At 31.2% G+C, this 23,620-nt stretch overlaps 4 protein-coding genes across 4 annotated transcripts; 1 reads left to right on the plus strand and 3 right to left on the minus strand.

The window, feature by feature from the left end:
* Window positions 1–510: 510 nt before the first annotated feature.
* On the plus strand, window positions 511–1,383 carry LOC119605264 (lectizyme-like). Its single transcript, XM_037958259.1, has one exon. The coding sequence runs from the start codon at window positions 524–526 to the stop codon at window positions 1,346–1,348; it is 825 nt and encodes a 274-aa protein (XP_037814187.1). The 5' UTR covers window positions 511–523; the 3' UTR covers window positions 1,349–1,383.
* A 911-nt stretch (window positions 1,384–2,294) lies between these two features.
* Window positions 2,295–10,785, minus strand: LOC119605261 (transmembrane protease serine 11G-like). Its single transcript, XM_037958255.1, has 10 exons — window positions 10,495–10,785; window positions 10,386–10,415; window positions 10,113–10,321; window positions 8,509–8,651; window positions 8,238–8,429; window positions 7,971–8,182; window positions 7,381–7,410; window positions 7,101–7,310; window positions 2,640–2,765; window positions 2,295–2,580 (listed from the first exon to the last, which is right to left on the minus strand). The coding sequence occupies exons 1-10, from the start codon at window positions 10,561–10,563 to the stop codon at window positions 2,368–2,370; spliced, it is 1,434 nt and encodes a 477-aa protein (XP_037814183.1). The 5' UTR covers window positions 10,564–10,785; the 3' UTR covers window positions 2,295–2,367.
* A 3,373-nt stretch (window positions 10,786–14,158) lies between these two features.
* LOC119605266 (diptericin-D-like) lies at window positions 14,159–14,659 on the minus strand. Its single transcript, XM_037958261.1, has 2 exons — window positions 14,536–14,659; window positions 14,159–14,475 (listed from the first exon to the last, which is right to left on the minus strand). The coding sequence occupies exons 1-2, from the start codon at window positions 14,614–14,616 to the stop codon at window positions 14,266–14,268; spliced, it is 291 nt and encodes a 96-aa protein (XP_037814189.1). The 5' UTR covers window positions 14,617–14,659; the 3' UTR covers window positions 14,159–14,265.
* A 3,093-nt stretch (window positions 14,660–17,752) lies between these two features.
* LOC119605265 (diptericin-D-like) lies at window positions 17,753–18,264 on the minus strand. The gene is made up of 2 exons (XM_037958260.1): window positions 18,107–18,264; window positions 17,753–18,042 (listed from the first exon to the last, which is right to left on the minus strand). The coding sequence occupies exons 1-2, from the start codon at window positions 18,179–18,181 to the stop codon at window positions 17,839–17,841; spliced, it is 279 nt and encodes a 92-aa protein (XP_037814188.1). The 5' UTR covers window positions 18,182–18,264; the 3' UTR covers window positions 17,753–17,838.
* Between the last annotated feature and the right edge of the window lie 5,356 nt (window positions 18,265–23,620).

The following is a 23,620-nucleotide window of genomic DNA, read 5'->3' on the forward strand; positions in this document are numbered from 1 at the left end:
ACACATATTAAGAATTATAACTGTGTTACAATTGTATCTCCTAGACTAGAATTTACAGTGGAATTGATAATTGTCTCTTATAGATGATGTCTACCATTATTCGTAATTTTTGAACTGCCTCAACTAAAATTATTTAGGTCTGTTAGAGGAACTACTGGTTTACACTAGTTATAAATTTTTATTATGTACTTCATTAAAGTATGTACTTAAAAGTTTATGAATTAAAATTTTTTGGTTGATAAAAAAGTTTTTAGAATTTCCCCACCATTTAAGTTCTGGTTTTTTGGCAATTTATTTTTTTCCTAAAAAAGCTAATCGCACACAATCGAATTTAAGTATAAAACATAGATAATAATAAACCAATAGTAATGGCGATTAGGGGTATTATAACAATATCAACTAAATAATCATCGTTATCGATTAACACTAAGATTTTCCACTATGAATGTAATACATATGTTTAATATAAATAGCTCCTACAATTTTCACTTTCAATTAGTTTGAGTTTGTTCAGTAACACAACATGAAGTTCTTAGTAGTTTTCGCAGTTTTGGTGGCTTGCGCCCATGCTGGTAGCCTATCGAATATTGCCCAAAAACTAATACCCAGTTTTGCTAGTGATTTTGTTATCAAGGGTCATGAAGCAGTACCTCATTCAGCACCGTATATTGTTTCATTAAGAAATAATATCAATCTTGGTCACAATTGCGGTGGTACTATCATTGCTAAAGATTGGATTTTGACTGCTGCCCATTGCATTAGTAATCCTGTTGGCATGGCTGTTGTTGCTGGTTTACACGAACGCACAAATCTTGATGAGAAGACACAAACTCGTATTGTCGATTGGGGAAAGGTTCATGAAAAATACAATAATGGTGTTGGTCCTTATGATATTGCCATTTTGCATCTCTCTGAACCCTTAGAATATAACCAATACGTTCAACCTGCTGCATTGCCTGCCGTTGAAGAAATTCACTCTGGTGAGATTCATTTATATGGTTGGGGACAGCCTAAAGCTTACATCTTAAGTGGCGCCAAGCTTTTGCAAACTGTTGAAACTCAAATTCTTGAATATGATGCCTGCAAAGCTACTCTACCTGAAGATGCTCCCATCGATGAAAGCAATATTTGCTCCGACTCTTTGAAAACTAGTATTTCCGCTTGTAATGGTGATTCCGGTGGCCCTTTGGTCATTGAACGTGAAGGTGCTCCCTCTGAATTAGTCGGTATTGTTTCCTGGGGCTATATTCCTTGTGGTTTAGCTAAATTACCTTCCATCTATACACGTGTCTCTGCTTATATTGACTGGATTGCTAAAATCCAAAATGCCTATTATGTTTTGTATTAAATATTTATCCGTTAGATAAAGAAATTATGAAACAAAGGAAAAATTAAATGTGAGCATTTTTTATTGTATTTAATCCTCTAAGTAGTTTTAACTATAGACAGGGTTATATGTCTAACAGTAGATCAGACTGTAGTCAATCTATAGTATTGACTATGGAGCAGTCTATAGTCATGACTATAAAGCAGTCTATAGTCTTATCCATAAAACAGTTTATAGATTTGACTACAGCCCAGTCTATATACTTGACTACAGAGCAGTCTATAGTTTTGACTATAGAGCTGTCTATAGTTTTGACTATAGAGCATTCTATAGTCTTGACTATAGAGCAGTCCATAGTCTTGACTATAGAGCAGTATATAGTCTTGACTATAGAGCAGTCTATAGTCTTGACTATAGAGCAGTCTATAGTCTTGACTAAAGAGCAGTCTATAGTCTTGACTATAGAGCAGTCTATAGTCTTGACTATAGAGCAGTCTATAGTCTTGACTATAGAGCAGTCTATAGTCTTGACTATAGAGCAGTCTATAGTCTTGACTATAGAGCAGTCTATAGTCTTGACTATAGAGCGTTGTGAGCATTCTATAGTCTTGACTATAGAGCAGTCCATAGTCTTGACTATAGAGCAGTTTATAGATATATAGACTGCTGTACAGTCAAGACTAGTACAGCAGTCTATAGTCTTGACTATAGAGCAGTCTATACTGTAGAGCAGTCTATAGTCTTGACTGTAGAGCAGTCTATAGTCTTGACTATAGAGCAGTCTATAGTCTTGACTATAGAGCAGTCTATAGAGAACTCTATAGTCTTGACTATAGAGCAGTATATAGTCTTGACTATAGAGCATTCTATAGTCTTGACTATAGAGCAGTCCATTCTATAGTCCTGACTATACCCCAGTCTGTATTCTTGAATATTTATTATGATTCATTAATTAAACAAATTATAGTTTCTCGGATTTCAATAATTTTTATTGTTTTAAACTAATACCACGGAAACATTTCATTTAAAAGATTTATGAACTACTTTTTACCAAATCTATAAGTATAACCAACACCACCACGATATTCTGGACGGCTGTTGCCATAGGGTCCGCCTAAATGTTGCGAATAACCAACGGAGGCATCAACTGAATGACGTTTATTTTGACTTTCCCAAACCTTTTGACTAGCATCTAAGCTTACATCAAAGCCTTGTTTACGGGAGCCGCCACCACCGCCGCTCAATTGGGGCAGCTAAAATATTTTTTGTTAATTCATCATTTTGTAAAAATGTTTAGGTTTTTAAAACTTACATTTTTCGGTTCTGGTGGAGGTAATTTCAACTTAAAGTCGTTGTCCTTTGCAGCTACCATGGCCGCCATATAGACAGCGCAAATTACTAATAAATAAACGAATTTCATTTTATACTTTGACTTTAGTTAACTTTGTTAAACAATCTAGGAATGATGTCGATTTTTGAATTATCTGATTCTTTTATACGTTTTATTGGACTCTGTTTCGTAAGAGGGGATTTACTTTGTAGAAAAAAGTACTTCTTAAATTAGCTAAACCATAATATGACTAAATTGTATATAGTCATGCCAATTGTTTTATTTTTTCTATATAAATATTTACTTTCTTATTATAAAGTAAGTACTTTTTATGATATAATACTATATTTACTTATAAATGTGGTATTTATTATTTTTAAATTGGGGTTTTATAAATTTTGCACTATTTAACAGAAGTATGAAACTTTTAATATATTTTTGTTCGTTTGAAAGTTGTTAAATTTTGATATAATGACAATATTCGATTGGATTTTATAGGACCTAATTAAAAAATATAACATTTAAATTAAACTGTGTAGATTTTAAGGTTTTAATTCAGAAATATCACCTTCATTGTTCTCATGAATGGGAACAGTTGGACCCAATAAATTTGGTCGTAATTGTTTGCGAATTATTCGAACCACTTATAGTTCGGCTACACAGAAGGCTCTAAGCTTGGAAATAGAACGGGAAAGGCGATCTACTCAGAAACCGAGATAAATTACTATATTCTACAACAGAAGTCCTTGTTAATAAGTATGTGTAAAATGAACACAAAGAGGTATAAGGCATTATTATCCTATAAAGTTAGATCCACGATCGTTCTACTTGAGATAATAGGCAACTAAAAAGGGAGCTTGGGGAAACGAGAGCGTTTTTAAAGGTATCACATGAAGTGAGTAAGCCAAACGAAAGGAGAATCTAAGTTGTCCTCTGTGGGAACAATTCCTGGGTTAGTTTGAAGATATGAACATTTTTTCACATGGACAATGCGACAGTTTCAACGTATAATAGTATTTTAAGGACCAAAATTACCAGTGAACTTCTCATAGGTCTAAGGACGGTTTTTATGGTTCTCTTTAAGAGAAGAAATTATATTTAAGTTTTGACTATAAAAACTTATGAGAATGAGTTTTAAATAATATAAAAACCAGAATGAGATTTACAAAAAAGACGGTGACAAAATTAATTGCTAACATCCCAAAGACCTTCAACATAGGTAAATCTATCTATATCTATATATATAAAAATGAATGTGTGTTTGTTTGTATGTTTGTATGTTTGAACGTTATAGACTACTAAACGGCTGAACCGATTTTCTTGAAATTTTCACAGCATATTCCTGCATGTCTGGAATAGGTAATAGGCTACTTTTTATTTCGAAATTTCAAGTGGGCGATGAGCCACGCCCACATTAAGAAAATATAAAATCCGTATATTTTAGATAATATAACAGTTAGAGTCCTCAAATTTTGTCGGAGCCACTTTAGTGTCAATATGATCATTTAGGACAAAAAGTAGGCGGACTAGCATTAGGGGGCGTGGTACCTCCCATATAAATTAAATACAAAAATTCGTTTATCTGGGAAACTAATAGAACTAAATTCTTAAAATTTAGCACGAAGAACTTTAACATCCATATAAACATTTTGGGTAATAAATTGGCGGACTACCCATGAGGGGAGCGGCACCTCCCATATTAATTAAATACAAAAATTCGTTTATCTGGGAAACTAATAGAACTAAATTCTTAAAATTTTGCACAAAGAACTTTAACATCCATATAAACATTTTGGGTAAAAAATTGGCGGACTACCCATGAGGGGAGCGGCACCTCCCATATTAATTAAAAACAAAAATTCGTTTGTCTGGGAAACTAATGGAACTAAATTCTTAAAATTTTGCACGAAGAACTTTAATATTCATCTGAACATTTTTAAGGAAAAAAGAGCGGACTTTCATCTGGGGGGCTTGGAGCCCCCATATGAATAAAATAGAAAAATTCGTATATCTGAGAAACAATTAGAGCTAGAATCATTAAATTTTACTTGAAGAACTTTGACATTCACCTGAACATTTAGAATATAACGGGCGGACTTCCAATGGGTTACTTGGTACCTCCCATATGAATTAAATACAAAATTTCGTTTAACTGGGAAACTAATAGAACTAGATTCTTCAAATTTTGAACAAATTATATTAATAATCATCTGAATATTTTGGAGGAAAAAGGGCGGACTTTCATCCGGGGGGCTTGAAGCCCCCACATGAATTAAATTCGTATATCTGAGAAACTATTAGAGCTAGAATCTTAAAATTTTACATGAAGAACTTTGACATTCATGTGAACATTTAGAGAATAACGGGCGGACTTTCAATGGGGGGCTTGGCACCACATATATGAATTAAATACAAAATTTCGTGCATCTTGGAAACTCTTATATTATTCAAATTTTTTGTAGATAGATAGAAATTGGCGATAGATAGAAACTGGCGAACTTGCAATAATTTGCTTGACATCTTTTATATGTAACATATAATAAATCTGGTATTTATTTATACATATTCCTTTTAGGGTAGCAAAGCACACTGGGTATAGCTAGTACATATATAAAAATGAATGTGTGCTTGTTTGTATGTTTGAACGTTATAGACTACTAAACGGCTGAACCGATTTTATTAAAATTTTCACAGCGTATTTCTGTATGTCTGGAATAGGTAATAGGCTACTTTATATTTTGAAATTCCAATTGGGCAAGGAGCCACGCCCATATTAAGAAAATATTAAATCCGTATATTTTAGATAATATAACAGTTAGAGTCCTCAAATTTTGTCAGAGCAACATTAGTGTCAATATAATTATTTAGGACAAAAAGTAGGCGTACGAGCATTAGGGAGCGTGGCACCTCCCATATAAATTAAATACAGAAATACGTTTATCTTGAAAACTATTACAGTTAGAATCTTCAAATTTTGCACAAATAACTTTAACATCCATCTAAACATTTTGGGTAATAAATTGGCGGACTACCCATGAGGGGAGCGGCACCTCCCATATTAATTAAATACAAAAATTCGTTTATCTGGAAAACTAATGGAACTAAATTCTTCAAATTTTGCACAAAGAACTTAAATATTCATCTGAACATTTTGGAGGAAAAAAGCGGACTTTCATCTGGGGGGTCTTGAAGCCCCCATATGAATCAAATAGAAAAATTCGTATATCTGAGAAACTATTAGAGCTAGAATCTTCAAATTTTATATGAAGAACTTTGAAATTCATGTGAACATTTAAAGCATATCGGGCGGACTTTCAATGGGGAACTTGGCACCTCCCATATGCATTAAATATAAAATTTCGTGTGGGGGCTTCAAGCTCAAATAGAAAAATTCGTATATCTGAGAAACTATTAGAGCTAGAATCTTCAAATTTTACATGAAGAATTTTGAAATTCATTATTTAGAGCATAACGGGCGGACTTTCAATGGATGGCTTGGCACTACATATATGAATTAAATACAAAATTTCGTGCATCTTGGAAACTCTTATATTATTAAAATTTTTTATAGATAGATAGAAATTGGCGAACTTGAAATAATTTGCTTGACATCTCTCATATGTAACATATTATATATCTGGAAAACTATTGTAGTTAGAATCTTCAAAATCGTTAAGTGGGATTTTTATTTATACATATTGCTTTTAGGATAGCAAACCACACTGGGTATAGCTAGTTTTAAATAAAATTTAGCGTACAACTTTGGCGATTATGGCTTTTGACATTTATTATTGATACGCCATTGATAAACGTCACTACTTTTCGTACTACGACACATTATCTACAATTTGTACCTAACGAGTACAATGTCCGATTTAATTTATTTCCAAGAAAACCAAATACCGAAAAACCAGAAAATTGGCATTTGGGAAATCCTTACAGTTTTATCAGTCTAATAAATTTATAATTAACAACATTTTAAGTATTTTATTCAAGTACTTAATAAGCATTAATAAATTAATTTTTTACAGTACAGTGAATAGCTGTACTCCTAGATATTTCTGATATTATTTATAATCTTCATTATAGATTGAGGATTGTAATTGGAGTTAATCTAAATTAAAGTAAAAATATCTAGATGATGTACAGATATTATTTTTCCTATATTAACCCAAAGCAAAATCAGGGGGGTCACAATGTTTTTATTTTTGGTTTAGAATCGAGTTAAAGAGAAATCGCTTAACGGGATTTGTAAAAATCAGTCACGATTGAACTTCCTAGTAGATTTTATAGTTAGTTCTTCCCTTCACATTATACAAACGAATAAAACTCAATATATTTATATTAAATCAATGATAATTTTCAAGCAAATCTATTTATTTATTATATGGAAACTACCCATTACAAAGTAATTATTTCTGTTATAATACATTTTATGAATTACTTTTTACCAAATTTATAAGTATAACCAACACCACCACGATAATCTGGACGACTATTGCCATAAGGTCCTCCCAAATGTTGAGAATAGCCAACGGAGGCATCAACAGAATGACGTTTATTTTGACTTTCCCAAACCTTTTTACTGGCATCCAAGCTAACATCAAAGCCTTGCTTACGGGAACCACCACCGCCTCCACTAAGTTGGGGCAACTAAAATAAAGTTTTCAAATAATTAGTATACGTAACCTGATGGCGAAGAGTTTACGATTATCAGACTTACAGTTTTTGGTGTTGGTGGAGGCAAGTTTAACTTTAAGATAAAAGAAAAATTAAGAAAATATTAATATTAAATTTATTTAAACGACGTTTGTAACCTTTTACCTTTAACTTGTTGTCCTTTTTCTGAGCTGCTGCCAAGGCAGTCATATAGACAACACAAATTGCCAACAAATAAACGAATTTCATTTTCTTTTAGTTTAGTTCAATAAACAATCTTGAAATGATATCGATCTAGGAACTGTTTGATTCTTTTATACGTTTTATTGAGCTTTGTTAAGAAGTAGGGGATTTACTTATAAGAAAAAAGAACACTTCTTAATTTAACTTAACTATAATATGACTTCGTAGTGTGTACTTTTAGCCTTTTTCTTAAAAATATTTTCTTTATGAAGGTACTTTTTATGTAGCAATTATAAACAGATGAGCTGAGTTAGTAGTAATGTTCTTAATTTAGAGTTTTACAGAGACACGGCTGCTAAAGAACTATTTACTTTGAAAGTGACCTAAGTCTGTTTTGGTCTATGGAGAATTAATCACCAAATATATATAAAATTTTTAATGCAAAACATAATAAGTATTTTGGATTTTGACAATCCAGTCTATGTAGGCAGAAACACGGGTATAAATGGAAGGTAATTTGGCCAAACCGCAGGGAATGTAACCCCAGGAAACAATACCAACCAATTCCGAGGGAGCATTCTCCTGTTCAATGACCAAAGGACCACCAGAATCACCATTACAAGCAGAAATACTTGTTTGTAAAGAGTCAGAGCACAAATTGGTCTCATGAATGTAAAGCCTCCCTGCAGGCATTGAATTCAAGAATTTGAGTTTCAACAGTTTGCAAAGTCTTGGCGCCAGTTAAAATGTAAGCTTTAGGTTGTCCCCAACCATATAAATGGATTTCACCAGAGTGAATTTCTTCAGCGGCAGGCAATGAAGCAGGTTGAACGTAAGAATTGTATTCCAAAGGTTCCGACAGATCTAATATGGCAATATCATAAGGCCCAACACCACCAGTGTATTTCTCATGTACCTTTCCCCAATCGACTATACGAGATTGAGATTTTTCATCAAGATTTGTGCGTACGTGTAAACCCAGCAACAACTGCCATGCCAACAGGATTACTAATGCAATGGGCTGCAGTCAGAATCCAATCCTTAGCAATGATAGTACCACCACAACTGTGTGAATTATTGGCAGTTTTTCTCAACGAAACAATATAGGGAGCGGAATGTGGCACAGCATCATGACCCTTAATGACAAAGTCACTGGCAAAATTAGGAATAAGTTTCTCGGCAATAGTCGAAACGCTACCAGCATGGGCGCAAACCACTAAAACTGCAAGAACTACTAAGAACTTCATGTTGTTTTACTTAACAAACTCGAACTAATTGAAAGTGAAAAATGCTAAATGTTATATTTATGTTAAAACTAATATTGGTAAAGACAAAATCTCAGAGTCGATCGATTGCGATATTGGACATGATTTACAACCGATTATCGCTTTTAAAATTTAAATACATATTAGTTGTACTGTTCCATATTATTTATCAAATATTGTACTTAAAGAGTACAATCGATCGTGTGCGATAAGCTTTAATAATGAATGCAGAAAACCCCGAACTTTGATAATTGGGAATTTCTCATGGTTATTATCAATTTTAAGAATTTATAATTAATTAAATTTTAATTATTTAATTGAAGTACTTAACCAGCTTTAATAAACAGAATTTGGAAATCATTCATCTAATTTCCCAAAGAAAACTCTTTGGAAAACAAGAATTTTTATAAGAAAATAGCGGTCACTGCGTATTTAGAGCCTTGCTAGGTGATTGGGTCGGTAACGCATAGAAGAACTATAAAATTTACAGCATATCTTATGCAATTGCACTAGAGTTCTGAGTCTGAGGCAGAAATGGCTAGATTCCTCGATACTAGGTAGGTAGTTTTCTAGGTTTTATCGGGAGAGTTTATGTATGGCTATAGAGATTTCCTTTCCAAGACTAATTTTATTTTAAACTTTTTATTTGGATGTGAATTCAATTGTTCTCATTTCACTTTTAAGCTCTTCTAAAGTCCTTCTTAGGGCGGGTTTCTTACTACTCAGTTGAACTAGGCTTAACTTGCTGTTAGATTAAACTCGGAACACATTTAGGCCGACTTTAATCGATGATTGTGTTTTTCAGCTATGGATTTAAGTTCAGTTAACTTTGTTAGTATTGCCAACTTTTCACTCAAAAACATAAACAATGAACAGCTGTTTTTTGCAAATAATACTTTTGTAAAATGAAAAATTTTGGAAAATTGTTAAATAAACATTTAAAACAATAATAAATAAAACAAAACAAATCAGAAAATTGCAATTTACTTAAAATATTAAGTTTTTGTTCTTCCGATATCATTGTTTTATTGTTTTTGTTAATTGTGTCTTCTCACTTATAACTTAAGTTTAATTGGCCAATAACACTCAGTTAAACTAAGATAATAAGTAACGTTACTGTTTACTGAAAAAACATAACCTAGTTGAACCACTTTAAGATTATAGTTAATATAGGTTCTAATCTGATCAAAGATGCTTATTTAAAACTTATCAGGGTGCTTGGAAAATGTTTATAAATTAAACACAATTTTTTTTAATAATCAAAGAAAAAATTTTAATAAATAATTTTTATATAAATAATTATGGGGAGGAACAGTCTTAATACTTATAGTACACACTTTTAAATTACTATTTGCCAAATTTATAAGTATAACCCACACCACCACGATAAGAAGGACGACTACTGCCATATTGTCCGCCCAAATGTTGAGAATAACCGACCGTGGCATCAACAGAATGACGTTTATTTTGACTTTCCCAAACCTTTTGACGAGCATCTAAACTAACATCAAAGCCTTGTTTACGGGAGCCGCCACCGCCGCCGCTCAACTGGGGCAACTAAATTGAAAGTTTTGAATTAATTAAAATATATTGATTGATTAAGAAAAAATATTAAACTTACATTTTTGGGTTCTGGAGGAGGCAAGTTAAACTTTAAAGATTTTTAGAAAAAAATAATAAAATTTTATTTAAAAAGTATTAAAAAATATATAGAAAATTTTATGATTTACCTTTTTCTGAGCCGATGCCATGGCGGCCATGTATAAAACGCAAATGGCCAATAAATAAACGAATTTCATTTTGCTTTAGATTTGCTTAGTTTAACAAGTAATTACGTACTGATGCTGCTTGATGATTTCTCTCTGTCTTTTATATGTTTTGTTTTTTGTTTTTTTTTTTTTTTTAATATAAATATTTTTATTTAAAGGGGGATTTACTTTTAGCAGAAATTACTTATCTCGTATTTTATTTAGTTTAATCATAATCTGATTAATATTTTTTTATACTTATGTTGGTTTCTTATGTTATTTATAAAGGAAGGAACTTAATTAATAAGAAATTAGCTAATAAGAAATTAGCTTTAACATTTAAATAATAATTTAATAATTAACAAGTAAGAGTGTTATATTCGGCTATGCCGAATCTTATATACCCACCATCAAACCTCGTTTGACTCGAATGAAACTTACTTATGTCGAATTTCATCTATATATTCGTATTTTTAGGCCAGTTATAAGCGTTAAAGTAATTTTCTGAAGGGGACTTTATATAGTGGGGTAGGGTCAATTATGGGTCGATCCTCATAAAATTTGGTAGACAGAATTTGGTTCGTTCCATTAATGAGCGTTGCAGTAATTTTCTGAAGGAGACCTTATATGGGGGGTAGGGTCAATCATGGACCGATCAACATAACATTTTTTAGATAGATTTTGACTCGTATGAAACTTACTTATGTCGAATTTCATCTATATACTAGTATTTTTAAGCCAGTTATGAGCGTTAAAGTCATTTTCTGGAGGACCTTATATGGGGCAAGGTCTATTATGGACCGATCCTCATAGCATAGTGATTTTGGATCACAAGAAACTTACTTATGTCGAATTTCATTGTTATATTCGTATTTTTAAACAAGTTATGGCTGTTAAAGCTGCTTTTCGAGGGGCCACTTGTTTGGGGGCTATCCGAAAACGTGGACCGATATTGTCCATTTTCAATACCAAACAAACCTTACCAATAAGAAATATTTATGTGAAATTTCAACCCTCTAGCTCTTTCCATTCGGACTCTATCGTGCTTTCAACAGACAGACAGACAGACGGACGGACAGACATGGCTAGATCGTCTTAGAATTTAATGAGGACCCAGAATATATATACTTTTGTGGGTTTATGACCAATATTTCGATGAGTTACAAACGGAATGACAAAATCAATATACCTCCCATCTTTTTTGATGGTGGGTATAAAAAATTTACCAAAATACTAAATTTTTACTTTAAATTCATTTTTCTCGATTTTCTATTGAGGCAAAGCCAGTACCATTGCTGAAGCAAAAAAATAGTAATAAATACAATAAAGTCATATTATTTTAAAAATTTAGTTTAGTTGAGGTAATCATTTTAAACTAAAACTGCTAGAACAAATGCCTTTTACTTTTATAGGAAAACTTAAGGTAATTTTTTCAGGGAAGGGGATTTACTTGCTGTGGGAATAACACTATCTCTTTTTAAAATGTGCGCTTCTTTTGTTTTAAATTTGTATATATTTTTAATATACCTAAAAAATATTAAATATTTCCTGATTAATATATATAAAGGCGGGGTTATTAAACAAAATAAAACTTTTGTTTTTCTTAAAAAAATTACTTTGTTCAGTAGAAATATCAATAATCTGAACCCTAGTCTAGTCTTAAGTTTGGACTATAGTATAATATATGAACTATAATTTGACCTTGATTCTAATCTATAGTCTGGATCTGTAGTTTGGAATATTAGCCAGTTTAAAGTATGGACTATTGTCTAGTATATAGCCTGGACTATAGAATAGTTTGGACTATAGTATATATCTTATAGACTGGCCTATAGTCTTGACTAGTATTGTCTATAATCTTGACTATTGTCTGGACACTAGCCTAGTCTATTGTCTGGGCTATAGTCCAGTCTATAGTCTGAGCTATAAAATAGTCCATAGTCTGAGCTATAGTCTAAACTATAAGTTCGTTTTATATGTTTATGGTTTAAACTTATAGACAAGACTATAGTGGACTATAGTCTACTCTATAACCTGGACTAATGTTTAGTCTATAGTCAGGACTATAGTCTAGTCTAAAGTCTGGGCTATAGTCCAGTCTAAATCTGATCTATAATATAATCTAGACTATAGTCTAGTCTATAGTCTGAGCTATAACATAGTCTACAGTCTGGAATACAGTCTAATCTATAGTCTGGACTACAGTCTAATCTATAGTCTGGACTACAGTCTAATCTATAGTCTGGACTACAGTCTAGTCTATAGTCTGGACTACAGTCTAGTCTATAGTCTAGTCTATAGTCCAGACAGCAGTCTAGTCTATAGTCTAGACAGCAGTCTAGTCTATAGTCTAGACAGCAGTCTAGTCTATAGTCTGGATTATATTCTAGTTTATTGTCTGGACTATATCCTAGTCTATATAGATATATGTACTACATATGTCTAGACTACAGCCTAGTCTATAGCCTAGACTACAGCCTAGTCTATAGCCTAGACAACAGTCTAGTCTATAGTCTAGACTACAGTCTAGTCTAGTCTAGACTACAGTCTAGTCTAGTCTAGACTACAGTCTAGTCTATAGTCTAGACTACAGTCTAGTCTAGTCTAGTCTAGTCTAGACAGTCTAGTCTATAGTCTATAGTCTAGACTACAGTCTAGTCTAGTCTAGACAGTCTAGTCTATAGTCTAGACTACAGTCTATAGTCTGGACTACAATCTAGTCTATAGTCTGGACTACAGTCTAGTCTATAGTCTAGACTACAGTCTAGTCTATAGTCTAGACTACAGTCTAGTCTATAGTCTGGACTACGGTGTAGTCTATAGTCTACACTACAGTCTAGTCTATAGTCTGGACTACAGTCTAGTCTGGACTAAAGTCTAGTCTATAGTCTGGACTACAATCTAGTCTATAGTCTGGACTACAGTCTAGTCTATAGTCTGGACTACAGTCTAGTCTATAGTCTGGACTACAGTCTAGTCTGTAGTCTGGACTACAGTCTAGTCTATAGTCTGGACTACAGTCTAGTCTATAGTCTGGACTACAGTCTAGTCTATAGTCTGGACTACAGTCTAGTCTATAGTCTAGACTACAGTCTAGTCTATAGTCTAGACTACAGTCTAGTCTATAGTCTGGACTACGGTCTAGTCTATAGTCTAGACTACAGTCTAGTCTATAGTCTGGACTACAGTCTAGTCTATAGTCTGGACTACGGTCTAGTCTATAGTCTAGACTACAGTCTAGTCTATAGTCTGGACTACAGTCTAGTCTATAGTCTGGACTACAGTCTAGTCTGGACTAAAGTCTAGTCTATAGTCTGGACTACAATCTAGTCTATAGTCTGGACTACAGTCTAGTCTAAAGTCTGGACTACAGTCTAGTCTATAGTCTGGACTACAGTCTAGTCTATAGTCTGGACTACAGTCTAGTCTATAGTCTGGACTACAGTCTAGTCTGTAGTCTGGACTACAGTCTAGTCTATAGTCTGGACTACAGTCTAGTTTATAATCTGGACTACAATCTAGTCTATAGTCTGCCTACTGTCTAAATTGTAGTATTAAATGTGCTTTATTGTCTGGATTATTGTATAATTTGGACATAGTCTGGACTATAGTCTAGTCTATAGTTTAAACTACAGTTTTCATTTTAATTATAATAATTTAATTATTATGATTTATTTAATTATTTGCTATGTACATCTTAAATTCTAATTACACTAAAAATTAATTACTATTTCTTTAAAAACATTTGCAACATTAGCCTTTAAATCTATAAGTATAACCAACACCAACGCGATAGTTCTTAAGATTATCTATCGGTTTGGGTTCACCCCAATTTCTTGAATAACCACCAGTACCATCGATTGAATGACGTTGATTGGGACTTTGCCAGATTTGTTGACGGACATCAAAGTTAACATTACCCTGCTTAAAAGAACCATTACCAATTGTGGTAATTTGAGGCAACTGAAATAAAAGAAAATTTGAGTATATATTTATAAAAAAAAAATATCACTAGTAACTTACCTTTTTATTATCAGGTTGATATTGAGGCTTAGCTAGTGTCATACTTAAGGCACAAAGTAGTAACAAACAGAGGAATTTCATCGTTTTCGAAAGTTAAGCTTGGGTTTAGAAATAATTTGCCAATGAGGTACTGAAAGAAATTACAGATACTTTTATATGAATTTTCTAGTATTTGATATTTTTGGGGGGTTTACTGTTATCACTTTTGCTAAATCCAAAAAACATTATCTGCTACAAAATATATGTACCTATGTACATATGTTTCTTTTCTATATTTAAATATTAGCTACTAAATAATATTCTTCTTTAAGCGGGGATTTTTTGAAAAAATTATAAAGATTTCAAAAAGTCCATATGTTATGATTGATTTTTTTAAATTGATATATTGTTAATATTTAACAGACGTTCATTTGATTACAATATAGGGTTTTTAGTTTCCCGACATTTGTAAATTTATTTAAAAATTTCTATGCACATAAATATGTTGTATTAAAATTGACAATAATTTATCGAAAATTTCTACAAAAGTGAAATTTTTGACAATTTTTTAATTTATCGAAATTTTCCATAAAAAAAATTTGTCGGAATAAAAAGAAAATTTGTCGGAAATTTTCCAAAAAAAGATAATTTATCGGAAATTTTCCAAAAAAAGATAATTTATCGGAAATTTTCTATAAAAAGAAAATTTATCGGAAATTTTCTATAAAGATAAAATTTACAGGAAATTTTCTATAAAAGAAAATTTATCGGAAATTTTCTATAAAAGAAAATTTATCGGGAATTTTCCATAAAAAGAAAATTTGTGTAAAATTTTCCATAAAAAGAAAATTTGTGTAAAATTTTCCATAAAAAGAAAATTTGTGTAAAATTTTGTATCAAAAGAATCTTGGTAGAAAATTTTCTGTAAAAAATAAAATTTTTCGAAAAGCTTCTATAAAAGAAAATTTATCGAAAAGCTTCTATAAAAGAAAATTTATCGAATAGCTTCTATAAAAGAAAATTTATCGAAAAGATTCTATATAAGAAAATTTAACGAAAATTTTCTATAAAAATAAAATTTATCGAAAATTTTCTATAAAAAGAAAATTTATAGAAAAATTTCTATAAAAAGAAAATTTATTGAAAAATTTCTATAAAAAGAAAATTTATCGAAAATTTTATATAAAAAGAAAATTTATCGAAAATTTTATATAAAAAGTAAATATACCAAAAATTTTATATAAAAAGAAAATATACCGAAAATTTTATATAAAAAGAAAATATACCGAAAATTTTCTATAAAAAGAAAATATACCGAAAATTTTCTATAAAAAGAAAATATACCGAAAATTTTCTATAAAAAGAAAATATACCGAAAATTTTCTATGAAAAGAAAATTTACCGAAAATTTTCTATAAAAAGAAAATTTATCGAAAATTTTCTATAAAAGGAAAATTTATCGAAAATTTTCTATAAATGGAAAATTTATCGAAAATTTTCTATAAATGGAAAATTTATCGAAAATTTTCTATTTATTCTATTTATTTCTATAAATATATAGAAAATTTTCGATAAATTCTATTTTATATAGAAAATTTTCGATAAGTTCTATTTTATATATATTTTATTTATATAAAATTTTCGATAAATTTTCCATTTATAGAAAATTTTCGATAAATTTTCTATAAAAAAGAGAACTTATCGAAAATTTTCTATTAAAAAGAGAACTTATCGAAAATTTTCTATATAAAATAGAACTTATCGAAAATTTTCTATATAAAATAGAACTTATCGAAAATTTTCTATATAAAATAGAACTTATTGAAAATTTTCTATATAAAATAGAACTTATCGAAAATTTTCTATATAAAATAGAACTTATCGAAAATTTTCTATAAAAAAGAGAACTTATTGAAAATTTTCTATAAAAAAGAGATTTATCGAAAATTTTCTATAAAAAAGAGAATTTATCGAAAATTTTCTATAAAAAAGAGAATTTATCGAAAATTTTCTATGAAAAAGAGAATTTATCGAAAATTTTCTATGAAAAAGAGAATTTATCGAAAATTTTCTATGAAAAAGAGAATTTATCGAAAATTTTCTATGAAAAAGAGAATTTATCGAAAATTTTCTATGAAAAAGAGAATTTATCGAAAATTTTCTACGAAAAAGAGAATTTATCGAAAATTTTCTATGAAAAAGAGAATTTATCGAAAATTTTCTATAAAAAGAGAATTTATCGAAAATTTTCTATAAAAAGAGAATTTATCGAAAATTTTCTATAAAAAGAGAATTTATCGAAAATTTTCTATAAAAAGAGAATTTATCGAAAATTTTCTATAAAAAAGGAGAATTTATCGAAAATTTTCTATAAAAAAGGAGAATTTATCGAAAATTTTCTATAAAAAAGGAGAATTTATCGAAAATTTTCTATAAAAAAGGAGAATTTATCGAAAATTTTCTATAAAAAAGGAGAATTTATCGAAAATTTTCTATAAAAAAGGAGAATTTATCGAAAATTTTCTATAAAAAGAGAATTTATCGAAAATTTTCTATAAAAAGAGAATTTATCGAAAATTTTCTATAAAAAGAACATTTATCTAAAATTTTCTATAAAAAGAATATTTATCGAAAATTTTCTATAAAAAGAACATTTATCGAACATTTTCTATAAAAAGAACATTTATCGATACGTTTATATAACTTGGAAATTAATCAAAAATTTTATAAATCGATAATAGATCTAGAATGTACTTAGGTTCCACAGTCTGGACTATAATCTAGTCTAAAGTCTGAACTTTTGTCTAAAGGGTCTATAGTCTGGACTATAGACTAGTCAATAGTGAAGAATATAGATTATTCTATTATACGGATTTAGTTTAGTATATAGTTTGCATTCTAGAGTAATCTATAGTCTAGTCTAATGTCTGAACTATAGTCCAGTTTGTTATTGATATTTTGAAATTCTTTTCTATGAAAGCCTAAGATTGAATTTTTATATACATATATACAAACTCAATGCTGGAAAATCCAATTTTGTTGATTGAGGGACAAGTTTACTTCAGATACGATTATATGAGGCCTATGATTAAAATCACTTCTTAAACCGCAATGGTAATCAGTGTCTCAATTTTAGAAGAATTGAAACAAAAACGCAAAACTCTTTTTTTTTTTAATTTGAAGAATAGATTTAAAATAGATCAGCAACGGAATTTGAAAGATTAAACTTAAAAAATGGTTATAATTTTCAATATTTTATTTATTCATAATTTCTACATTAAATACGTTTCCTTAAATCAATAAAAATTACACCTCTTTCGGAATCTACCATCTATAAGTGTAAATGCCACCTACACGACGATCTGCTGGACTATTGCCATAGGGACCACCCAAATGCTGTGAGTAGCCACCAGTTACATCAAACGAATGTCTGCCATTATCACTTTCCCAAACATTTTTGCGAACATTGGCAGTAAAGTCATAACCATCCTTTTGATTACCACCTCCCGCTGCAAAGATTTTGGGATCCTATGATATAAAGAAAACAAATTTTGAAGGCTGTAAGATCATTGAAGTTTTAAAAATAACTCACCTTCCATTCTTGTACTTGGGGATAAGCAAACACGGCGCTCAAGGCAAAAATTACTAAAAGGCAAATAATTTTCATGTTGTTAATTTGTTTTTGCTGCTTTAGGAATATATTTAATTTAAAGTCTAAATTGCAATGATAACACTTAGAATGAAAGTCAGACTTTTATACTTAGATTTTTTGCTAATCTTTTAGAGAAATTTTCTTATCAGTTAAGATTTTTAAGGTGATTTTCTTTTTAGGGTTGTTTTGTTATTTCGGGGGGTTTTTTTATGAGGGGACTTACAACTGTTCGGAAAGTATTGGAACTTATAAATTCAATTACCTATATACTTTAATTCCAGCAAAGAAGTCTATGTTATGCTCTGAACTGTAGTCTAAAATCTGGGTTGTGCTATGGTTCTCAATCTGGACTGTAGTCTCATCCACAGCCTTGACTATAGCCTCATCTATAACATAGATTATAGACCTGTTTATAGTCTGGACTTTAGTCTTATATATATTTTGGACTATAGTTTATATTAATACCTGGACTATAGTCCCATTTTAATTCTCATTCATAGTCTAGACTATAGACTAGACTATAGACAAGACTATAGACTAGACTATAGACTAGACTATAGACTAGACTAGACTAGACTAGACTAGACTAGACTATAGACTAGACTATAGACTAGACTAGACTATAGACTAGACTATAGACTAGACTATAGACTAGACTATAGACTAGACTATAGACTAGACTATAGACTAGACTATAGACTAGACTATAGACTAGACTATAGACTAGACTATAGACTAGACTATAGACTAGACTATAGACTAGACTATAGACTAGACTATAGACTAGACTATAGACTAGACTATAGACTAGACTATAGACTAGACTATAGACTAGACTATAGACTAGACTATAGACTAGACTATAGACTAGACTATAGACTAGACTATAGACTAGACTATAAACTAGACTATAGACTAGACTATAGACTAGACTATAGACTAGACTATAGACTAGATTATAGACTAGACTATAGACTAGACTATAGACTAGACTATAGACTAGACTATAGACTAGACTATAGACTAGACATTAGACTAGACTAAATACTAGATTATAGACTAGACTATAGACTAGACTATAGACTAGACTATAGACTAGACTATAGACTAGACTATAGACTAGACTATAGACTAGACTATAGACTAGACAATAAACTAGACAATAGACTAGATTATAGACTAGACTTTAGACTAGACAATAGACTAGACTAGAGATTAGACTGTAGACTAGACTATAGACTAGACTATAGATTGGACTGTAGACTAGACTATAGATTAGACTGTAGACTAGACTATAGACTAGATTATAGATTACACTGTAGACTACACTAGAGATTAGACATACTATAGACTACACTTTGTTGTACCCAAAATAGGGTTAAACATGCATGACTTATCAAACAAGTTTGAAACCATATCATTGAAGCGAACTTTCAAACGCAACACAACCAGTTAAAAGCAACAAAAAAACACCAACAACGTGCATTTGTTTATTTCAATTGTTACTAAATCCATTGAATAAATAATAAAAACAGATTTTATTAAAGAGAAAAAATGATAAGAAAAATAGAGATATTAAACAAGTTATTTGTTTATAAAAATAACACTCTCTTATTCACAAACAGGTGGTTTGTTTTCATTTGAGAGCTTAAGACGTTGCCAACTTTAACACTAGAGCATAGTGGTTGGCAACACTAGTTTTGTAGTATTTTTTAGTCGTTAATGGGGATCGAGCTTTGAATTGCATTAACACAACTTTGGCGCTCTCTTCAGTATACGGCGAGATTTCATTACGTGCGGTTTAATATTTTTTTATGAATTGTTTTGTTAACTAAAACGCGGTAACGTGTATTTAATTGAAAGTGTCTGTGTGTTTAAAAAAAATTGTTAAAGTGAAAGAAGAAATTTAATACAAAAGTTTCAAATTGAAAGAATAAATATTTCAAAAAAATTATGCTAAAAATTGATAAAACAAAATTTTATAAAAATTTGCAACTGAGAAGAAAATTATTTTAACAGAAAAATTTCAAAATCCCAATTTGTAAAAAATTTAGTTATTTGTTTTAAATAATTAAAAGGTGTGTGTATATTTTTTATATAGTTTATTTATAATTTAATATTTAAACTAAAACACAAATTGTTTAGTTTTAGTGAGTGTTGTAATGATTTACGTTAAATTTATTTGTACAACTTTTTTCCTTGCTGCTTGTTGTTGCCGCTATACATTTTGTATTTTGTTCAATACTTTTTTTTAGTATTTAATTATTGTTAATTATATAAAACTTAACGATATCAAAACAAAAAAAAAAAAAAAACATAATAAATCCGCCTTAACCAATAATAACAATATGCACAATGTACTAACAACTACGTCAAGTACAATAACAACAATTTTAAATAAAAAAATTAAAACATATTAAAAGTACAGTGGTGTAGAAGTGTGTGATACCGTGAAGAAAAAATAATAATTTAATATTTAAATATTAATAAAATTAACCAATTTTAAAATTAAAAAAAAAATAAAAAAAAGTCTGAACTCAACAATTAATCAAATTTACACATTTATCAACCCGATCAATATACAGCCAACATTATAGACTAACATATTCCCCAGACTACACACTGTTTTACAGTTCAGACAACAGAGCGATCTAGTGCAGATTATACAAGGATTGATATTCCCGTCTATAGAGAAATCTGTAAGACAAATTTCTCTATAGTCAAGACTACAGACTGATCTATAGTCAAGACTATAGACTGACCTATAGTCAAGACTATAGAGTGATCTATGGTCAATACTATAGAATGATCTATAGTCAAGACTATAGACTGATCTATACAAGACTATAGACTGATCTATAGTCAAGACTATAGACTGATCTATAGTCCAGACTATAGACTGATTTATAGTTCAGACTAAAGACTGATCTATAGTCCAGACTATAGACGGATCTATAGTTCAGACTATCGACTGATCTATAGTCCAGACTATAGACGGATCTATAGTCCAGACTATAGACGGATCTATAGTCCAGACTATAGACGGATCTATAGTCCAGACTATAGACGGATCTATAGTCCAGACTATAGACGGATCTATAGTCCAGACTATAGACGGATCTATAGTCCAGACTATAGACGGATCTATAGTCCAGACTATAGACGGATCTATAGTCCAGACTATAGACGGATCTATAGTCCAGACTATAGACTGACTAGTCCAGACTATAGACTGTCCGACTAGACTGACCTATAGTCCAGACTATAGACTGACCTATAGTCCAGACTATAGACTGACCTATAGTCCAGACTATAGACTGACCTATAGTCCAGACTATAGACTGACCTATAGTCCAGACTATAGACTGACCTATAGTCCAGACTATAGACTGACCTATAGTCCAGACTATAGACTGATCTATAGTCCAGACTATAGACTGATCTATAGTCCAGACTATAGACTGATCTATGGTCCAGACTATAGACTGATCTATGGTCCAGACTATAGACTGATCTATGGTCCAGACTATAGACTGATCTATGGTACAGACTATAGACTGATCTATGGTCCAGACTATAGAATGATCTATAGTCCAGACTATAGTCTGATCTATAGTCCAGACTATAGTCTGATCTATAGTCCAGACTATAGACTGATCTATAGTCCAGACTATAGACTGATCTATAGTCCAGACTATAGACTGATCTATAGTCCAGACTATAGACTGATCTATGGTCCAGACTATAGACTGATCTATAGTCCAGACTATAGACTGATCTATGGTCCAGACTATAGACTGATCTATAGTCCAGACTATAGACTGATCTATAGTCCAGACTATAGACTGATCTATGGTCCAGACTATAGACTGATCTATAGTCCAGACTATAGACTGATCTATGGTCCAGACTATAGACTGATCTATAGTCCAGACTATAGACTGATCTATAGTCAAGACTATAGACTGATCTATAGTCAAGACTATAGACTGATCTATAATTCAGACTATAGACTGATCTATAGTCCAGACTATAGACTGATCTATGGTCCAGACTATATTCGGATCTATAGTCCAGACTATAGACGGATCTATAGTCCAGACTATAGACGGATCTATAGTCCAGACTATAGACGGATCTATAGTACAGACTATAGACTGATCTATAGTCCTGACTATAGACGGATCTATAGTCCAGACTATAGACGGATCTATAGTCCAGACTATAGACGGATCTATAGTCCAGACTATAGACGGATCTATAGTCCAGACTATAGACTGATCTATAGTCCAGACTATAGACGGATCTATGTCCAGACTATAGACGGATCTATAGTCCAGACTATAGATGGATCTATAGTCCAGACTATAGACGGAACTATAGTCCAGACTATAGACGGATCTATAGTCCAGACTATAGACGGATCTATAGTCCAGACTATAGACGGATCTATAGTCCAGACTATAGACGGATCTATAGTCCAGACTATAGACGGATCTATAGTCCAGACTATAGACGGATCTATAGTCCAGACTATAGACGATCTATAGTCCAGACTATAGACAGATCTATAGTCCAGACTATAGACAGATCTATAGTCCAGACTATAGACAGATCTATAGTCCAGACTATAGACAGATCTATAGTCCAGACTATAGATGGACCTACAGTCCAGACTATAGATGGACCTATAGTCCAGACTATAGAAGGACCTATAGTCCAGACTATAGATGGACCTATAGTCCAGACTATAGATGGACCTATAGTCTAGACTATAGATGGACCTATAGTCTAGACTATAGATGGACCTATAGTCCAGACTATAGATGGACCTATAGTTCAGACTATAGATAGACCTATAGTCCAGACTATAGATGGACCTATAGTCCAGACTATAGATGGACCTATAGTCCAGACTATAGATGGACCTATAGTTCAGACTATAGATGGACCTATAGTTCAGACTATAGTTTGATCTTTAGTCCAGATTTTAGACTGATCTATATTCCGGACTAAGACTGATCTGATTCCAGATTGGATATTGATCTGTAGTCCAGTAAGATTGTTGATATTCCAAATAAAACTTCGATATTGGCGCACTGTTCAACACTTGCTGCTGAGCTACTGTATTGTTTTTGTATTTGTATTGTTATTGTTTTGATTTAATTTAGCAGCAACAAACAACAGCGTGTCTATTAACGCTTCAGTAACTTTTAACCGAAAATTGTTTGTGAATTATTTTACATTTTCAATCTTTAGCATTATTTACAAATTCAAATACACTTTTTTCGGTTTGCTATGTGTAGTGAGTAAAAAAGTAGAGATTTAAAATTATTTTTACTTGTTACACTGTCTAACTATGATTTGTTTTATACAATAGTTTAACTACATGACAGTAGTACATCACACTAACGTCAAGTACACGTAACAACTTTTTTTCTTTTTGCACCTAAT

The sequence above is a fragment of the Lucilia sericata genome, unplaced genomic scaffold, assembly GCF_015586225.1.
Source record: "Lucilia sericata isolate MDLA Ls3-8-SP2 unplaced genomic scaffold, ASM1558622v1 Contig000469F_arrow, whole genome shotgun sequence".
NCBI lineage: Eukaryota > Metazoa > Arthropoda > Insecta > Diptera > Calliphoridae > Lucilia > Lucilia sericata.

Coding starts and splice junctions, on each gene's coding strand:
- LOC119605264 (XM_037958259.1), top strand. CDS start 524: ATGAAGTTCTTAGTAGTTTTCGCAGTTTTGGTGGCTTGCGCCCATGCT.
- LOC119605261 (XM_037958255.1), bottom strand. CDS start 10,563: ATGAAATTCGTTTATTTATTGGCCATTTGCGTTTTATACATGGCCGCC. Junction 7,311..7,380: donor CTCCACCAACACCAAAAACT/GTAAGTCTGATA, acceptor ACTTTATTTTAG/TTGCCCCAACTTAGTGGAGG. Junction 2,766..7,100: donor CTTATAAATTTGGTAAAAAG/TAATTCATAAAA, acceptor TAACAAAGTTAA/CTAAAGTCAAAGTATAAAAT.
- LOC119605266 (XM_037958261.1), bottom strand. CDS start 14,616: ATGAAATTCCTCTGTTTGTTACTACTTTGTGCCTTAAGTATGACACTA. Junction 14,476..14,535: donor ATCAACCTGATAATAAAAAG/GTAAGTTACTAG, acceptor CTTTTATTTCAG/TTGCCTCAAATTACCACAAT.
- LOC119605265 (XM_037958260.1), bottom strand. CDS start 18,181: ATGAAAATTATTTGCCTTTTAGTAATTTTTGCCTTGAGCGCCGTGTTT. Junction 18,043..18,106: donor CCCAAGTACAAGAATGGAAG/GTGAGTTATTTT, acceptor TTTATATCATAG/GATCCCAAAATCTTTGCAGC.